Source organism: Pristis pectinata, chromosome 3 (genome assembly GCF_009764475.1).
Source record: "Pristis pectinata isolate sPriPec2 chromosome 3, sPriPec2.1.pri, whole genome shotgun sequence".
Taxonomy (NCBI): domain Eukaryota; kingdom Metazoa; phylum Chordata; class Chondrichthyes; order Rhinopristiformes; family Pristidae; genus Pristis; species Pristis pectinata.
Window position 1 is genome coordinate 102,782,632 of NC_067407.1, and position 15,193 is coordinate 102,797,824.

A 15,193-nucleotide genomic window follows, 5' to 3' on the forward strand; every position below is an offset into this window, starting at 1 on the left:
ACATATGATATTGGTTACTGATTATCTCATATTTTACAGATTTTTACCAGATTTCTGAGAAGTTTAAATCTGCCAGTAGGAAGCAGCCAAGTGTCAACTTCCAAATATTTATCAAATGCATATGAAATAGGCCATGTGGTGGTTTGGATCATATCCATGCTGGTTAGTATTTAGTTATAGATCTTAATAGGCTATTCAGAGCAAGTGTTTATGCATTTTATTCATCTCATGGTCAATGTGAGTCAATAAATTTGTATCTGAATTAATTCCTGTGATAAAATCTGTTAGGTAAATTTGAATTCCTCAATGTAATTGACCAATCAAATGGAACGTACAAAATATAAGTTAATGTGGAACGCATTATTTGTTAATTGTTCAGAACTAGAGTTTCCAACATTGTATTTCATCTTTAGTGGTACGTTATAGACCCAGCAACAGACCCTGCCACAACAAACCAACCCAACAAACCTAAGATGGTGGGTAGGTTTGTTGTGGCAGGGTTTGTAGCTGGGTCTATAATGTCCCCACTATAAGCAATGATCTCAAGAAGAGATTAGGCTTGATGAGCAACTGCAGACATTCCATGAAATGGTAGAAAATAAGAGAAAGAAGGTGAAGACAATTTGGAGCAATACACAAAAAGAGCTCCCCCTGAAATTTGGGAAGCAATGTAGAAAAGCTACTTTTTTTCAACAATTCCAAAGCCTAACCAATTTCCACTCCCCTAACTCTGGAATCTGGACAAGTTTCATACTTATCCACTCTCAATAGCCACTGGTTGGTAGGTGCAGAGTAGGAATGATAATTCAAAGACCTATGCACTGCATTGTGCTTGTAATACCTCTTTAAAGGAGATAATTGAATTTGCATTTAGTGTCAGAGAGTTCTTGTGGGATCCTGGGTCCAGGCACACAACAGGAGTTGAGTATTTACCTTTCACTGTAGCTTCCACAGTTGTCCTCCAGCACATGAGGGGTGAACTGGATGATAATGATGCCACCAGTCACTGCTTTCAAGGAGTTGTGACTCTCCTAGTGAGGCCCAGCCTTATTTGAAGGCCCCTGTTGATTTTGGAGGAAATGTCATTTCTTAGCCAGGTTTTATGGGACAGACTTAGGGCTCCTATTCAGAGCAAATGTTATTAAATAACTTTGCTTGATTGTTCTCATAATCCTCAATGGCACTTGCCCATTAATATTTATGTTGTTATAGAAATCCTTCTCAGGGTACTGAGGGGATACGTGAAGATGTTGCCAAGGCTGGAAAACTTTAGTTATGAAGCAAAATTGTCTATACTGGAATTATTTCTTTGAAAACAATGTTGGGTGGCACAGCGCTAAGTGCTGCTGCCATACAGCTCCAGTGACCCGCGTTCACTTCTGATCGTGTGTACTGTCTGTGCATGTTCTCCCCATGACTACATGGGCTGCTTGCTGAGTTCTCCTGTTTCCTCTCACTTCCTTTAGATGTGCTGATAGGTGAATTGCTATTGTAAATTACTCTGTAGTCTAGGTAAAAGGTAAAAAGAGTTAAATGAGTTAATGTGAGAGGAATAAATGACAAGATTATGTGGGGATGGGGGGGAAGGGGGAAATAAGAAGGGGAATGAGACTAATGAGATTAATCTGTTGGAGCCGGCATGGGCCTGGTGGGCTGAATAACTTTTGTTAAGGAAGGAAGGCGGGTCCTGAAGAAGGATCTTGACCTGAAATGTTGACCACCTGCTTTTCTCCATGGATGCTGCCTGACCTGTTGAGTTCCTCCAGCATCAAAGTGTTTTTCATCTAGATATTCCAGCATCTACAGTCCTTTGTTTCTCTTGAAGGAGACTGGGGTGTGTGTAAAATAGGTTCTTCCTGTTCACTTTTTTTTCCTTGGCAGAGAAGCCAATAATTGGAGATCATTGATTACTGGAAATTGATCGAAGAATTATAGGGTAATTAAGGTAATACTACTTTATATGAATAGTAATAAACTCTGGAAGCACTGTCTGAAATCTCTCTGTTGTTAGAATACAGGTCCTCCCCAGGTTATGATAGAATTCCATTCCGGAGAACTGTCCATAACCTGAACAGTTCACAAGTCAGAAATGCAGCTACAAACCAGGTTCCAACACAGCAGAAGATGCCTGCAGCCCCACAGCAGCCAGCAAATCTATACTGCCAGTCTCCCAACCACTTGTTCATGCATATGGGCTGTACCTAAGTCATGCTTTTATAAGCTGGAGAGGACCTGTAGGATAGAATAAGCAAACAATATTGTGAGAAATGTTCATCTACAAATGATTTCTACGTAATTTTTATTTTGTAAATATTATTTTTATGGCATCAATGTATATTCAAAACATAATATCTAAATTTTTAATTTCATAGGGTGGTCCTAGTAAGCTTGCACAGAAGCATCTGAGTGGATTTTTTAACAGCATTACATCTTTCTATCATCCATCTAATAATGGGAGATGGTTGGTATGTATTTTTGTCTATTTTTAATACCATCTGTTAAAAGAATTAACACTTCAGTCGTGAATAGCAAGATGCTATCTGTTCAGTTGTTTGTTTATTTGAATGAATGTTCTGGACAGCCTGTATCATCCAGTTCATATTAAATGAGCAAACTATTTCTAATACATGACTCAAAGGATATGTTGCAATAACTCAAATGCTATAACTGGTAAGAGGAAGGGAACTTTCCTGACTTTTTTATGTAATAAGGTAAAAGAGCTTAAAACATCATTAAGTCTGATTAATTACTATCCAATACTTGATTGTTACATAATTAATATTTACTGCATTACAACTTTGTGTAATCTTTCCTCTTCAAATACCAACAATTTGCAGGTGAGGCAGAGAAAGTGCTGAGTTATGATTTGATTTTCCAGATTTTTATTTGAAGCTAATTCCTTTATGAATGTGCATGTTTTCAGAAGCAGTAGGTAGCAGTGTCTTCTCTGTGAGATGTGTACTTAAACCTGCAAAAGTTATTGTTGCAGTTATGTAACAGATGTATCTGTGTTACACCATGGCTGTAAATATTTGGGATTGAGTATTGTAGATGGCAGGAGTACATGGAGTATAACAGTCACCATTGGGTTTTTATTTCTTGTATGTTTTCTTAGTATACCTCGGATATAACTGGGAATTTGGCAAAACCTAATTTTTCCATCTGGGTAAATTATTCATAACTTTGTTTAGATCTTAAAGTTTAATCTTGCAGGTCGTTGTAAAATTTGGGAGTGTTTTTTATTTGGTTAGATCATTATTGTAAATCAGTTAACATTTCAACTCCAGTCCATTTTTCTACTTAACAAAATAATTTGTGCCTTTATCTCTCCCTCCACCCCTACTCCATGTTCCTAGTTTCAAATTTGCAGATTGTGCTTCTGCAAGGAAATTTGAGAGATTCCCAATATCAGCACTTTCCTGTGTATGTTGACTTAATGTTTCTATTGCTGGTTTAATGTGGAGAGAGAGGCAAGGAGCTTGGAGCAGCATGAATTCTGTTTCAAACTGATTTGCTAACCTGCTGAAGATGCAACATAGGATCAGGTGTAAATTTTAACAGCAGAAGCAGCAAACTGTAGATGGATCACACAGCAATCACATAGTTAACAGATCAGTTCAGAGTTCTGCACTCTGCAGTCATAAATAGCTCTGGGTAATTAAACAAGCATCTGAGTAAGAAGCTTCATGAACATTCACAGTCTTGACAACAGTGGAGCACAGCGCGAGTGCATGTCACAACCATGGAAAGACAGAAGGGCCGAAAGGGTGACATGTCTATTTCCGGAAGTCTCCACCATTGCAGAAGCCATTCATCAGCCAATTTGATTTATTCCATATGATTCTGAGAAACAGCTGAGTGCATTGGATATAGGGAGAGGCAATGGGCCCTGGTAGGTTTTAATACTGAAGACTTGTGTTCCAGAACTAATCATATAACTAGTGAAGCTGACAGAAAAAAAAGTATTTTGCTAGTTGATCCTACATCTCTAAGGCTGGGGAAGGAGACATTCGCAAATTTATTGATGTTTATCGAAGTTTCCATCCCCTCATTCCCTCCTTTCTCCTAAAAGTGAAATATTAGAAACCATGATTGAGAAGGATATTTATATACTTAAAGGAATATCACCATTCTCTGAAACTTGGATTAATTTCTCTTTCTTATTTTTAGATTTTCTGATGTTTTGTATATCTCACTGATCAATTAAATTCCAGAAAGGAAACAACGTAAAACATCCCAGTTGTTTAGCTTTGATGCAAGAATGGATAGTCATTGAAGTCTCAGCACAGAAAATAGGAAATTTCGCTTGTTTTTGCTGGTATTGGAAGTACAAGCTCCGATTCAGAATTATCAGTTGCTGCTTCATTTTCTCATTTTCCCCATGCTCTTTTAATACTTGTATTATCCTGATGCTTGAACATTATAAATATAAGGGGGGAGAAAATGGAAGTGAGTAACTATTGAACACAACTGAATGACATACATTGTATTTTATGTATATAATGCTACTCAATGCATTTATATACCTTTAACCTTGTTCAGAAAGCTCCAGGTAGTATTCATTACTGCATTTTGCAAATTTAATTCTTTGGATGTCTCACTAAGAGATGAATTTGAGTTCAATGGATAATTTTTAATCAAAATGTTTTTGTCATGGTTATCGTTATCTCTTGTATTTCATCCCTTTCCTCTTCACCTAGCCCTTCTCTCTCCATGTCCCTTCCACCTGTTCTGCCCACTTTCTCCCTAGATCTCTTTCCCACAATAGTGGGTCACTAATAAACCTTTTTTTTTGTAATCAGATGAAATTGATGAAGTTGTTACAACGGCTGCCTACTAGTGTTGTTAGAAGACTACACAGAGAACGGTACAAAAAGACAACCTGGTTAAACACTGTACCAGACAGCCACAAACTGACAGATCAAGACATTACTGATTTTGTGGAAAGCATTAAACAGCCTGTAGTGCTTGCTATGTTCAGTAAAATTGGAAGTCTGGAGGCTGCTCAGGCTCTTCAAAACCTTGCTCTGATGCGTCCAGAGCTTGTCATCCCACCAGTGCTTGAAAAGTAAGTAGTAGGTCAATCTTCTCCACAGTTAGCTGCTACTACTGGCTGTGTGAAATACATAACATTTATGGAAGTCAATAACGTGGTGCTGTTGTGAGTGATTAATGAAAATATTGGTTCACATGACTGAATTCTGGTTGGATTGCATCTTAAATGGATTAAAATGAAAATTTAGTAAAATTATCTGCTTTTAAAACAGTCCGGTTGCTGCAGTTGTTTGACAAAAGTGCTGTTCTCGGGTTGTGAGCATAGAGATATAAACAGAGACAGGAACTTTGACTAACAGTCAAGTTTTAAAGCAGAAAATTGTGGGGAAGCTTTTGTGAAATTCAAAGGTTAAATTGTGGGAAGTTAGTAGTAAATTATTTATCCAGGAATAGCCCACTAAATAGAAGTGTAGTCTATTCATTATTTTATGTTATGGTGTTGACAAGTTGCACTGATTGGACTCACTCAGTTCAGTTGTAACTGTTGCTCCATTTGTTCATTTGCTTTCCAGTAAATCATTTTTAGAATTTGTACCTAGTCTTGCTTGATCAGCCATTTTAATTTGTGCCTTCAAAAATAGGATGAGTGCTGGTAGTGACAAACTTGAAAGGCATTCTGCACTAAACTATTGTACGGCTAGATTTTGCAGTATGGCACATTGAATGGAATACCATAGTGCAAATGTTCATTAAAGGAGATTATTTAAGGAAAGACATAAGCCTTCAATGCTGGCTTTAGACATTTGTATTGATAGTTACTGTATATGTGGGGATTATGGAAGCCCACAACACTTTCAGCCACTTGCTGTATCGTGGAAATTTGCTTAAATTCTCAAACATGATGGAATTTGTCATCATTTAACATCCTTAGCTATGATAAATCAACTTTGTGTTATACATTATACTCACAACATACAAGTTTTGTATTATTTTTGACATCCAACATTTAAATATCTCATGCTCCTTTTATTTCTTACTTTTTTAGAACATATCCTGCATTGCAGACTTTGACAGAACCTCACCAGCTCACGGCGACACTGAGCTGTGTGATTGGAGTTGCTCGCAGCCTGGTATCAGGAGGCAGATGGTTCCCAGAAGGCCCAACGCATATGCTGCCACTATTAATGAGAGCTCTACCTGGGGTGGACCCAAATGATTTCAGCAAGTGCATGGTATGTTTATACATTATTCTTAGATTTGTACATAAACATATGTGAAGTTACATATTTTCCAAGATGGCTTTATTGCTAAATTTAACTACAATTGGATGATAAATCATTGTCATTTTTCTTCGACAATTGGACATAAGTGAATAGTGATTGTTTCCAGGCCTTGCAATCATATGACTTGATACAGTAGGATTGATATTCTCTGATTAGATTTGAAATAATGAAGGAATAGTTCACTTTTTAAAGTGAACTGAGCATGCTCCTCTGGAGTAGCTCAGTTTTAAGAAGTTGGAACACAGAATTTTAACTGGCTTGTCACGCCATCTTGAGATAAGTTTCTGGGTTAATGATGTAAATTTGTGGACTGGTGAGAGAAATCAACATTTCCACTCCAGATTGCAATCTAGGACATCACTGCAGGAGATCTTCAGGGCAGCATCCAAGGCCTAACCTTCAGCTGCTTCATCAACAACTTCCATTCCATTATAAGGTCAGAAGTAGGGATATTCACTGCTGATTGCATTTGCAACTCCTGAGCAAATGAAGCAGTTAATGCTTACGTATAGCAAGACCTAGACGATGTTTAGGCGTGGGATGATTAAGTGGCAAATAACATGAAAATGCTGGATTATGACCAGCTCCAACAAAAGTGAGCCAAGCTACCTGTCCTTGATGTTGAATGGCATTACCATTACTGAGTCCCCACATCAGCAGTTTAGGTTTGAATTCACCTTTACTATCAAATCCTCATCCATTTGCATTGGTTTACCATTTCAGTTTGGTTGGTACACAAGTTATTTTTAAAATTGTTACTTCTCTGGTTGGTTGTTATTGGGCTATGCTACTTTTGCAATTATCGTTTTAGTGAAAACAAATGTAAATAATGGCAACATAGTATTTGTACATCGGTGCAATTGCATTGATTAGTTAAGAAACAAATATGTATTAATTTGAATCTTGTTTCCTTTGTCAGTTGTAAATTTTAACTTTTTGTCTATTCTATTCATGTACCATGAGATAGATCTGCATGTCAAAGAAGGGATAGTATTAATGTGAGATACTGAAATTGGGAATTTAGTTATATCTAAACGTTTAGGTACTTACGGTAGTTTAAAAGATTTGTTAGTGAAATAAAATGGGCAGTTCCAGGCATGAGTCTTGAGGCAACTGTATTAAAGCAGGTAAAAACAAATGTTGTAATTTGTGAATAATATTGGCTATGTTTTCTCCAAAATGATGACAAAAAGTAAGCCCAAAAGGAAGTAGGAGCCTTGGTAACTGTTACTGCACCCCCCCCCCCCCAACCTTTTTAGATTATTAAGAAAATCAATAATGATATTAATATATGATAACATTTTGGTTTCAATTTTTTAATTGAACTTGTGTATTTTCTTTTGTATAATACCTTATTTCCATGCAGATAACCTTCCAGTTTATAGCCACGTTTTCTACTCTTGTGCCTTTGGTGGACTGTTCATCTGTTTTGCAAGAGAGAAATGATCTCTCTGAGGTAGGTTTGTTTGATACATTTAAGCGACAAGCTTTCTGCTTTTTAAAAAAAACACTTTAATAAAAGCTCTAAAATAGACAAAAATATAATGTTTATAACATTTATGAAGTTAATAGAATTTTTCAGCCTAGAAACTAGCCATAGTGGTCACATCAGCTTTTTAAAGAGCTATATCTACTTACTGAACTCTCTTCCTATGATGTTGTCTTTTACTCTCAAAATTCAACCTTAATGCTGGAAAAGCAAAAATGATGGAAGTGCGCAAGGGGACAGTCAGGATATGAAAATAAGAGTATTTTTGTGCTCTGCTATGAAGAAGAAAGCTGCAGACTGAGAATGGGGTGCAAGCCTACAATTTTCTCCTTTCATCCCCAGTAAATTTTAAAATCGTAATCCAGTTTTGTCAGGAAGCCATTTGTTTCAAGGTCATTTGTTGCTTGTATTATGTGCTGTACCTACACGTAATAATGAAAGCTTCCCTGATGTTTCATCTATATTTTGCAGTTTTAATATAATTCTCATCCATACTGCCAACTAGTTTCTAGGTAACACTAGGAACCAGTTCCAAATTGTTTCTGGCGAGAATAATATTTATTCTTAAATCATCATTAAAATAGATTACAAGACTGATGTTTATAGGATCTTATTGTATGTGAAGTAGCTGTTTTTGATGCTTACACCACAAAACTGCTTAAATTCATTGGCTCTGAGGTGCTTTGGAATGCTCTGAAAACCTGACAACCGAAATAGAAATACAAGTTTATCTTTGTTTCTGCAGTAAAGTAGAATAAAAAGCTTCATAGTATCAAGTCACTTCCTTCTCATTGCTGGCAACCTGCTCGGAGGATGCAACAGTTTGATCGATTGTAAAATTGATAGCAACTTTGGGGAAGTGGCATTGGTCAAAATGGAGATTGAGGGAAAACTGAGTTGGCGTATGGGAGTTCACAGGTCAGGGCTGGGTTTAGTTGAGATGGCTCTCGCAGCTTTTAAAAACACCTACTGTTACATGCAACCATTCTGGCATGAATTACCATTTGGCTGGGGTACTTGAATGAATCTGTAGCTCAACAAAAATCAGCCTCTTCATGTGCAGTAGAATATGGATAGAAAATTAATTGAGAGGTTGTGAGGCAAATGCCCATTATTAGCATCATAATTTTCATTTAACTGAATTCAAAAAAGCCTTCGATACTATAGTTCCCGTTAAAGTAATGTTGGTGCCCCTTTCTGTTTTAGGTAGAAAAGCAACTTTGCTCAGCGACAGCAGAATTTGAAGATTTTGTTCTTCAGTTTATGGACAGGTATTTTTCAAGGGTTCATTTATTGACTAATCTATTATAGAAGTTTCACAGAAACCATTTGCCATTGTAGTTGTGGAAAAATGTCTATAGCATATTTATAAAATCCTGTTTAGGAGTGAGATTAAAAGTCTTAAGCATCAACGATCCAAGAACTCCTTGATGGGCCACCTCTGGAGGGCCAATCAAGGTGACCCTTCACATTTGGAAAGCGTTCAGAAGGCGAGAAGGCCTAGGGTGATGTACTGCCGACAGTACACCCTGACATCCTTAGGAAGTAGCCAAAGCTGGGTGTGGAGCTTTACCTCCTGTCAAACCCAAGGCATTGTTTTAAGTTTTTAAGTGCTTGATAGACATTGTAAAAGAATTAAAATAGCTGTAACTAAAACTAATCTTTAAAAAAAAATTGCAGGAATATTTATGAACACTTGAAAACAAGCAAAAAATAAATAACATCCTCCTCATCTCCAGGTTGAAAGTTCTCATTGAATTGAGTGGGGTTTTGGACCCTGCACAAGGTGAGACAGGCAGAGGATTGGAGAGATTGAGCCCCCAGTGTAATAAAGAAGTCCCAGCGAGATGGGGATAGGAATGGCTGATATGCCAGCATGTCAGTCGGCATGTCTCAGATTTAGGGGGATTGTGTAAATCTAGGACTTGCTTGCATGGGAATGGCTGAACACTTGGAACCAGTGGCCACAACCCAGCACAATTTGGTCAGTATCCTTAGTGATGGTACAGAGCCCAGAGATATATAGTGGAATTAGGGGCACAGCACAGATTTATTAGACTGATATTAGGACTTAACAGATAAATATTGTGTGTCTAAACATACATACTGAAGTTCAATGGGTTTAGGGGTGATCTTCTCAAAATGCTTAGGATGGTGAAAGAATTTGGTAGAGTAGAATCAGAAACTCTTGGTACTTCCCCACGAATGTGTAGCAGTTAGCATAACACCATTACAGCGCCAGTGACCCGAGTTCAATTCCGGACATTGTCTATAAGGAGTTTGTACGTTCTCCCTGTGACTGTGGGTTTCCTCTGGGTGCCCTGGTTTTCTCCCACGTTCCAAAGACGTACAGGTTAGGCATGCTATGTTGGTGTCGTAAGCATGGCGACACTTGCGGGCTGCCCCCAGCATAACCTACGCAAAGGTGCATTTCACTGTGTGTTTAGATGTACATGTGGCTAATAAAGAAATCTTATTTTATCTGGCATATCTGTTTGAAGGGGATCCTATAGTTTTCTACTCTCTAGCCAGTTCCATGTTCGTATGGATCCCTGCAGCTTTTCATTTTAATTGGTAGCTAATCTTGTATGACCTTCATTTAAAAACAGTATGTGGAAACCCAGGTCCGCTTCTTCATAAGGTGCATGCCACTCCCAAAAAAAAACAAGCCAATTGCTTTGATTGAAGATTTTTTGAGATTGTTACCAAGTTTAGCCTGCTTTATTCCATTGATTGACTGTAATAGGGAAGAGAATTTTGGATATGTAATTGCCTTTTTTATTCCTCTTTTTGAATATAGTTACTGTATTTAAAACATCTTTTCACTTTACTTGTATTTCGCCAGTGGTAATTGACCACTCCATAATAAAGCTCTAAGCCTTAAAAGTCATTTTCCTCTATTTTCAGCACTTTGGATTAAATGCCACCTATCTTTCACAATTGATTTGTTTTTGTGATTTGGTATTTTCCTCTTACCCATAAGTTTACTTGAGTTGAGCTTTGGTTTAACTATATTTCTAATGGAGAAATTAGAGAAAGAATTTGTTTGCTTAAGTGGAGTGTGTGAATTGAATATCTGCAAATTTCATTGCTTTTAAATTGTGGCTTATTTGGATTTAGGTGTTTTGCACTGATTGAAATTAGCACACTGGAACAAACCAGGGAGGAGACAGAAACTGAGAAGATGACTCATGTGGAAAGCTTAGTGGAACTGGGGCTCTCTTCAACTTTCAGTACTATTCTCACACAGTGTTCCAAAGAAATTTTTCAGGTACCTGGATTAATATCCATATTGTGTTGATAATCTATAAATTAACTAGGACAGATTGTAGCTAACTTTTAAAATTGTGCTTTTTACTTGGCAGTGTCCTTTTTTTCTGTTGATATCAAGTTGGGTGATTGCAGCAGGAATAATAATTAAATATTTATTTGGAATAAAATTGACTGCAACAATTATCTCTGCAGTGTAGATTCCAGATTTTACAATATGCATGTTAGATCACCTCTTTTTAAATGTTTACATATTTAGAATTGAGTAATATGAGGAATTTGTACTCCCCTGCCTGAATGAAATGGCTCTTCTGCTCTACACCTAGAGAGTATTGCACTAAAATGAGTTTTAGTTGCCACCTCAATGTGCTTTGTAGAGATGAGCTGATTTGAATATTTGTGACTGGTGTCAAGCAGTGACATCACACATTCCATTGTGTGATGTTTGGAGTCTAAGTATTTTCTAAGTAAATTCGTGATATTGACTAAAATGAAACTTCTTTTTACAGTGTATTGGGAGGGAAAGACAAAGCAAATAATGTAGCTGAACCTGCTTTGGTAAAATTTAAAAAAAAATTTAATAATCTGCTTATCCATCATAACTTTAGGTTGCTTTGGAGAAGGTGTTTAATTTCGCTACAACAAATATTTTTGAAACTCGTGTGGCTGGCAGGATGGTGGCAGACATGTGTCGGGCAGCATCTAAGGTTTGTGATTTCTCAAATTAGTATAATAGATCAATGGCTGAAAATGTGACTTAACATTTAAACTAATGATTACATTTATTCATTGTAAGATGCATTTAAAACCTAAAACAAGACAACAGGTTTTGGAGTATTAGAATAGGATGTAATAAAATTGCCTTAGGGGTTGATAAGTTGTTAAATTTTTAAGTCCTATAAGTATCTGTTCAAGGCAACTTTTTTATTTTTTTAAATTTTATTTTACAGCGTGGTAACAGGCCCTTCTGGCCCAACGAGTCTGCACCGCCCATTTTAAACCTAAATTAACCTACCCCTATGTCTTTGCAATGTGGGAGGAAACCTGAGCACCCGGAGAAAACCCACACAGACACAGGAGAACGTACAAACTCCTTACAGACAGCGACGGGAATCGAACCCCGATCGCTGGCGCTGTAATAGCGTCGCGCTAACCGCTACGCTATGCTACCATGCCACCCAAATAACTTGTTTTTTTTTCTGAATTCTAAACTGAAATAGATAACATAAAAAAAACTTTTGGAAAACGTTTTAGTATTCACCGTTTGCAAACCAAAACTAGATTCCAAATCAGTTATTGCTCCTGAATCTTAAATGAATTCCTCATCCTGCCTATTTATGTTTTAAATCTATTGCCTAGATTGATCCATTCTACACTTGGCTATCCTCCTCCCTGTTGCCCCTCAAAATCCCCTTGCTAGCCTCTACCCAATTCCGCTACACCTAGCCTCGAGCTGATAAGGATAACCAGTGGTTCTGCTCTTTTTATTTTCTGCTTTTTTTGGGGTATTCCAGTTTGAGACTGCTGTTAAATGCAATGAAGTTTTTATAAGAGGACCTTTGGGCCATTAGTCTGAAAACCTGTTGCATGATTTTATCTATGGCAATGAATATTGCATCTCATCTATATCTGCTTTATTCTATAGGATGATATTGGATGGCCTTTTATGAGAGCTGTTGAAAGCCATTCAGTCCATCATGATTTTTAATCCAGATAAATTGCACATCCCTGCAGCATTTGTGTTTTTTGCATAGCTTCAGTTCTTTGAATTGTTGGTTGAACACCAAAAAAGATCTTATTCCAACACTTAGAGTGATCCAGGGAACATCTGCTGATTGGTTAACTTGTATTATTCTAGCTGTTACAAATGTGTATTCAATAGAACAGGGTGTTGCTATTAGAATAATGTCTTGAGAAAAGAAGGACGGCAGATGCTGGATTCTAGATGAAAAAGCAACAAGATGCTGGACGAACTCAGCAGGTCAGGCAGCATCCGTGGAGAAAAGCAGATGGTCAATGTCTTGGGTCAGGACCCTTCTTCAGGACTCAAAAAGTATCTTTGCTTTTTTCCACGGATGCTGCCTGACCTGCTGAGTTCCTCCAGCATCTTGTAGAATAATGTCTTGTATTTCTATGTGTAAGTGTTTGGAAAAAGCCCTGCATGTTTGTCATCACTTCCCTTTTATGTAAAAACATTTAAATGTGATACTCCCTGGAATTTAATATTACTTTGTTTTTTTTTTCTAGTGTCGACCCGCAACAGCTTTGAAGCGATTTGTGCCACATTGCTGCAATGTAATAGCTCAACTAACCATCAGTAAGCATTGTAGCTTTAACATAGTTGATTATTGTAATCACATGATTTAATGGTGAAATTGAATTTATAATTTCGAGTGTTCTAAAGTTCATTTATAAATTGGCATGAAGAATAATGGATCCTGGTATAAATTGCTTGAAACTGAGTGCAAATGTGGCTTAGCCTAGCCTAAGACTTAGCATGTGTTCAATTCCTTTCCTGCTCCAAGTTCCCTTAGCAGTACCTGCCACTTAATTTGATAATTTCTAACCTCCTGACTTTTCCATGGAGCATCTCGATTGAAGAGAACATGTCTGTAGCCAGAAGTCTGTTACCTCCAGAGAATTCCACTCTTGGTGGTTTGGCCATTTTATTTTTAGATTTCAGTTCATACTGTGATGGTGGAACAAATCTTCAAATTATAGAATGAAAATATTTAAATATTGAGCTCTGTATCAGTGCTGAACTTGTACTAAATTATTAAAAAAAAGTTTCGCTTGTGTTGCCTTCCCTCTTACTCCATTCTCTCTTCAATTTTGTTTTGGTACTGTTATTTTTAACTTTTTTACAATTTTTTTTTAATGTTTAAACTAGTTTTTTCAGTTTTCACTGTGGTCTGTCAAACTGATACCTGTTGTGTTGAACTGTACAAATTTAGTTTTAAATATTAAGTGCAGAAAATGGTTAATGCTGCAACTGAAATGAACTGTTATGGTAGGCCACTGAGCTAGTTCATATCAGAATGCCTAAATCTGATTTTGTACCTTAGTTGAGATTTGTCAGTTTTCCAATAAATTTATTTTGAAGGCACGCCTTCGTTGACCAAATCTCAAGCCTATTTGACTAAAAAGCTATTTTTTTTCAATGGAGTTGAAGATTGTGTTGGACATTGCATTGTCAAAGAATTCAGGTCAATCCTTGGATTTTTTTAAAATCTCTTTATTGATAGTCTAATAAGAAGATCATTCAGAAATGATATGATGAATAAACCATCAGCTGTATCCTTGGGAGAAATAATAACTTAATGCAAATATGTTAGGCATATGATAAGTATTGAATTTGCAAGAAGTTGTTTGTTTCATTGTTATTGGAATTTGTGTTCTCGTCTAGTCTGGCAGCATCACTAGCTCAGAAATTATAGTGGTGAATCTGGATTCCAGAATAGAATACGGTACTGTCATGTATATGTGTAAATATGATTGCAACCTAATCACTGGGAGAGCCTGAATTAATTAGGGTTTGTCAGCATTCGTTACTTTGTGAAGGGTTGTGTTGATCACCATCAAAATTCTGAGAAGAAATTACAAAACAGGTGGTTAAAATTTGATGGATGTTGTTTATGGAGTTTTTAAAAAATTGATCTGGTAGCATGAGAGAAGATTTAGCTTGACATATGGAATTAAATGAAACTCGACAATTTCCGAAACCCAGTGAGTTGGAGAGTTAAGAAGTAAAGGCAGGAGTAACTGAAAATTTCTCAGACTAATAAGGTGTGAGTTGCTTTTCAGGTCTGTGGCAAGACTGTTGTTCTTACAAAATTTGATGTTGACAATAGTAATGTACTGATGACACAAAATTAGGATATTTTTGATGTTTAAGCATGCCTGTGAACTGTGAAAGAATAAATTGGCATGGTAGACAGAATGTCAGGTGCAGCTGAACTGGAAAATAATGTCATGCAGTCATGTATTTTGGAAATAGAGGAAGAAATTGCGAGTTGGAAGGGAAGAAAGCATGATCCTTAACGTGGTCATCATCAGTTTTGACCATCATAGGAATTCTGATTGGTGATTGACTGCAAATCTGCATGTTTGGGGGAAAAAGGAGCACAAAATATTAAGATGTATCAGGATTATTTTT

At 36.9% G+C, this 15,193-nt stretch overlaps 1 protein-coding gene across 3 annotated transcripts in view; it reads left to right on the forward strand.

Annotated features, from left to right (window-relative positions):
- The window catches only part of LOC127568766 (proteasome activator complex subunit 4-like), a 114,326-nt gene that overhangs the window by 27,639 nt on the left and 71,494 nt on the right, over nucleotides 1-15,193 (forward strand). For 2 of the 3 annotated variants that reach the window (XM_052012901.1, XM_052012902.1), the window contains 9 exons: nucleotides 40-162; nucleotides 2,373-2,465; nucleotides 4,803-5,068; nucleotides 6,041-6,227; nucleotides 7,645-7,734; nucleotides 8,974-9,038; nucleotides 10,888-11,038; nucleotides 11,646-11,744; nucleotides 13,285-13,354. In XM_052012901.1, the coding sequence (XP_051868861.1) occupies nucleotides 40-162; nucleotides 2,373-2,465; nucleotides 4,803-5,068; nucleotides 6,041-6,227; nucleotides 7,645-7,734; nucleotides 8,974-9,038; nucleotides 10,888-11,038; nucleotides 11,646-11,744; nucleotides 13,285-13,354 (1,144 nt within the window). Of the gene's footprint in view, nucleotides 1-39; nucleotides 163-1,911; nucleotides 1,946-2,372; nucleotides 2,466-4,802; nucleotides 5,069-6,040; nucleotides 6,228-7,644; nucleotides 7,735-8,973; nucleotides 9,039-10,887; nucleotides 11,039-11,645; nucleotides 11,745-13,284; nucleotides 13,355-15,193 lie in introns of those variants that run through there. The other variant, XM_052012903.1, reaches the window with a different exon arrangement.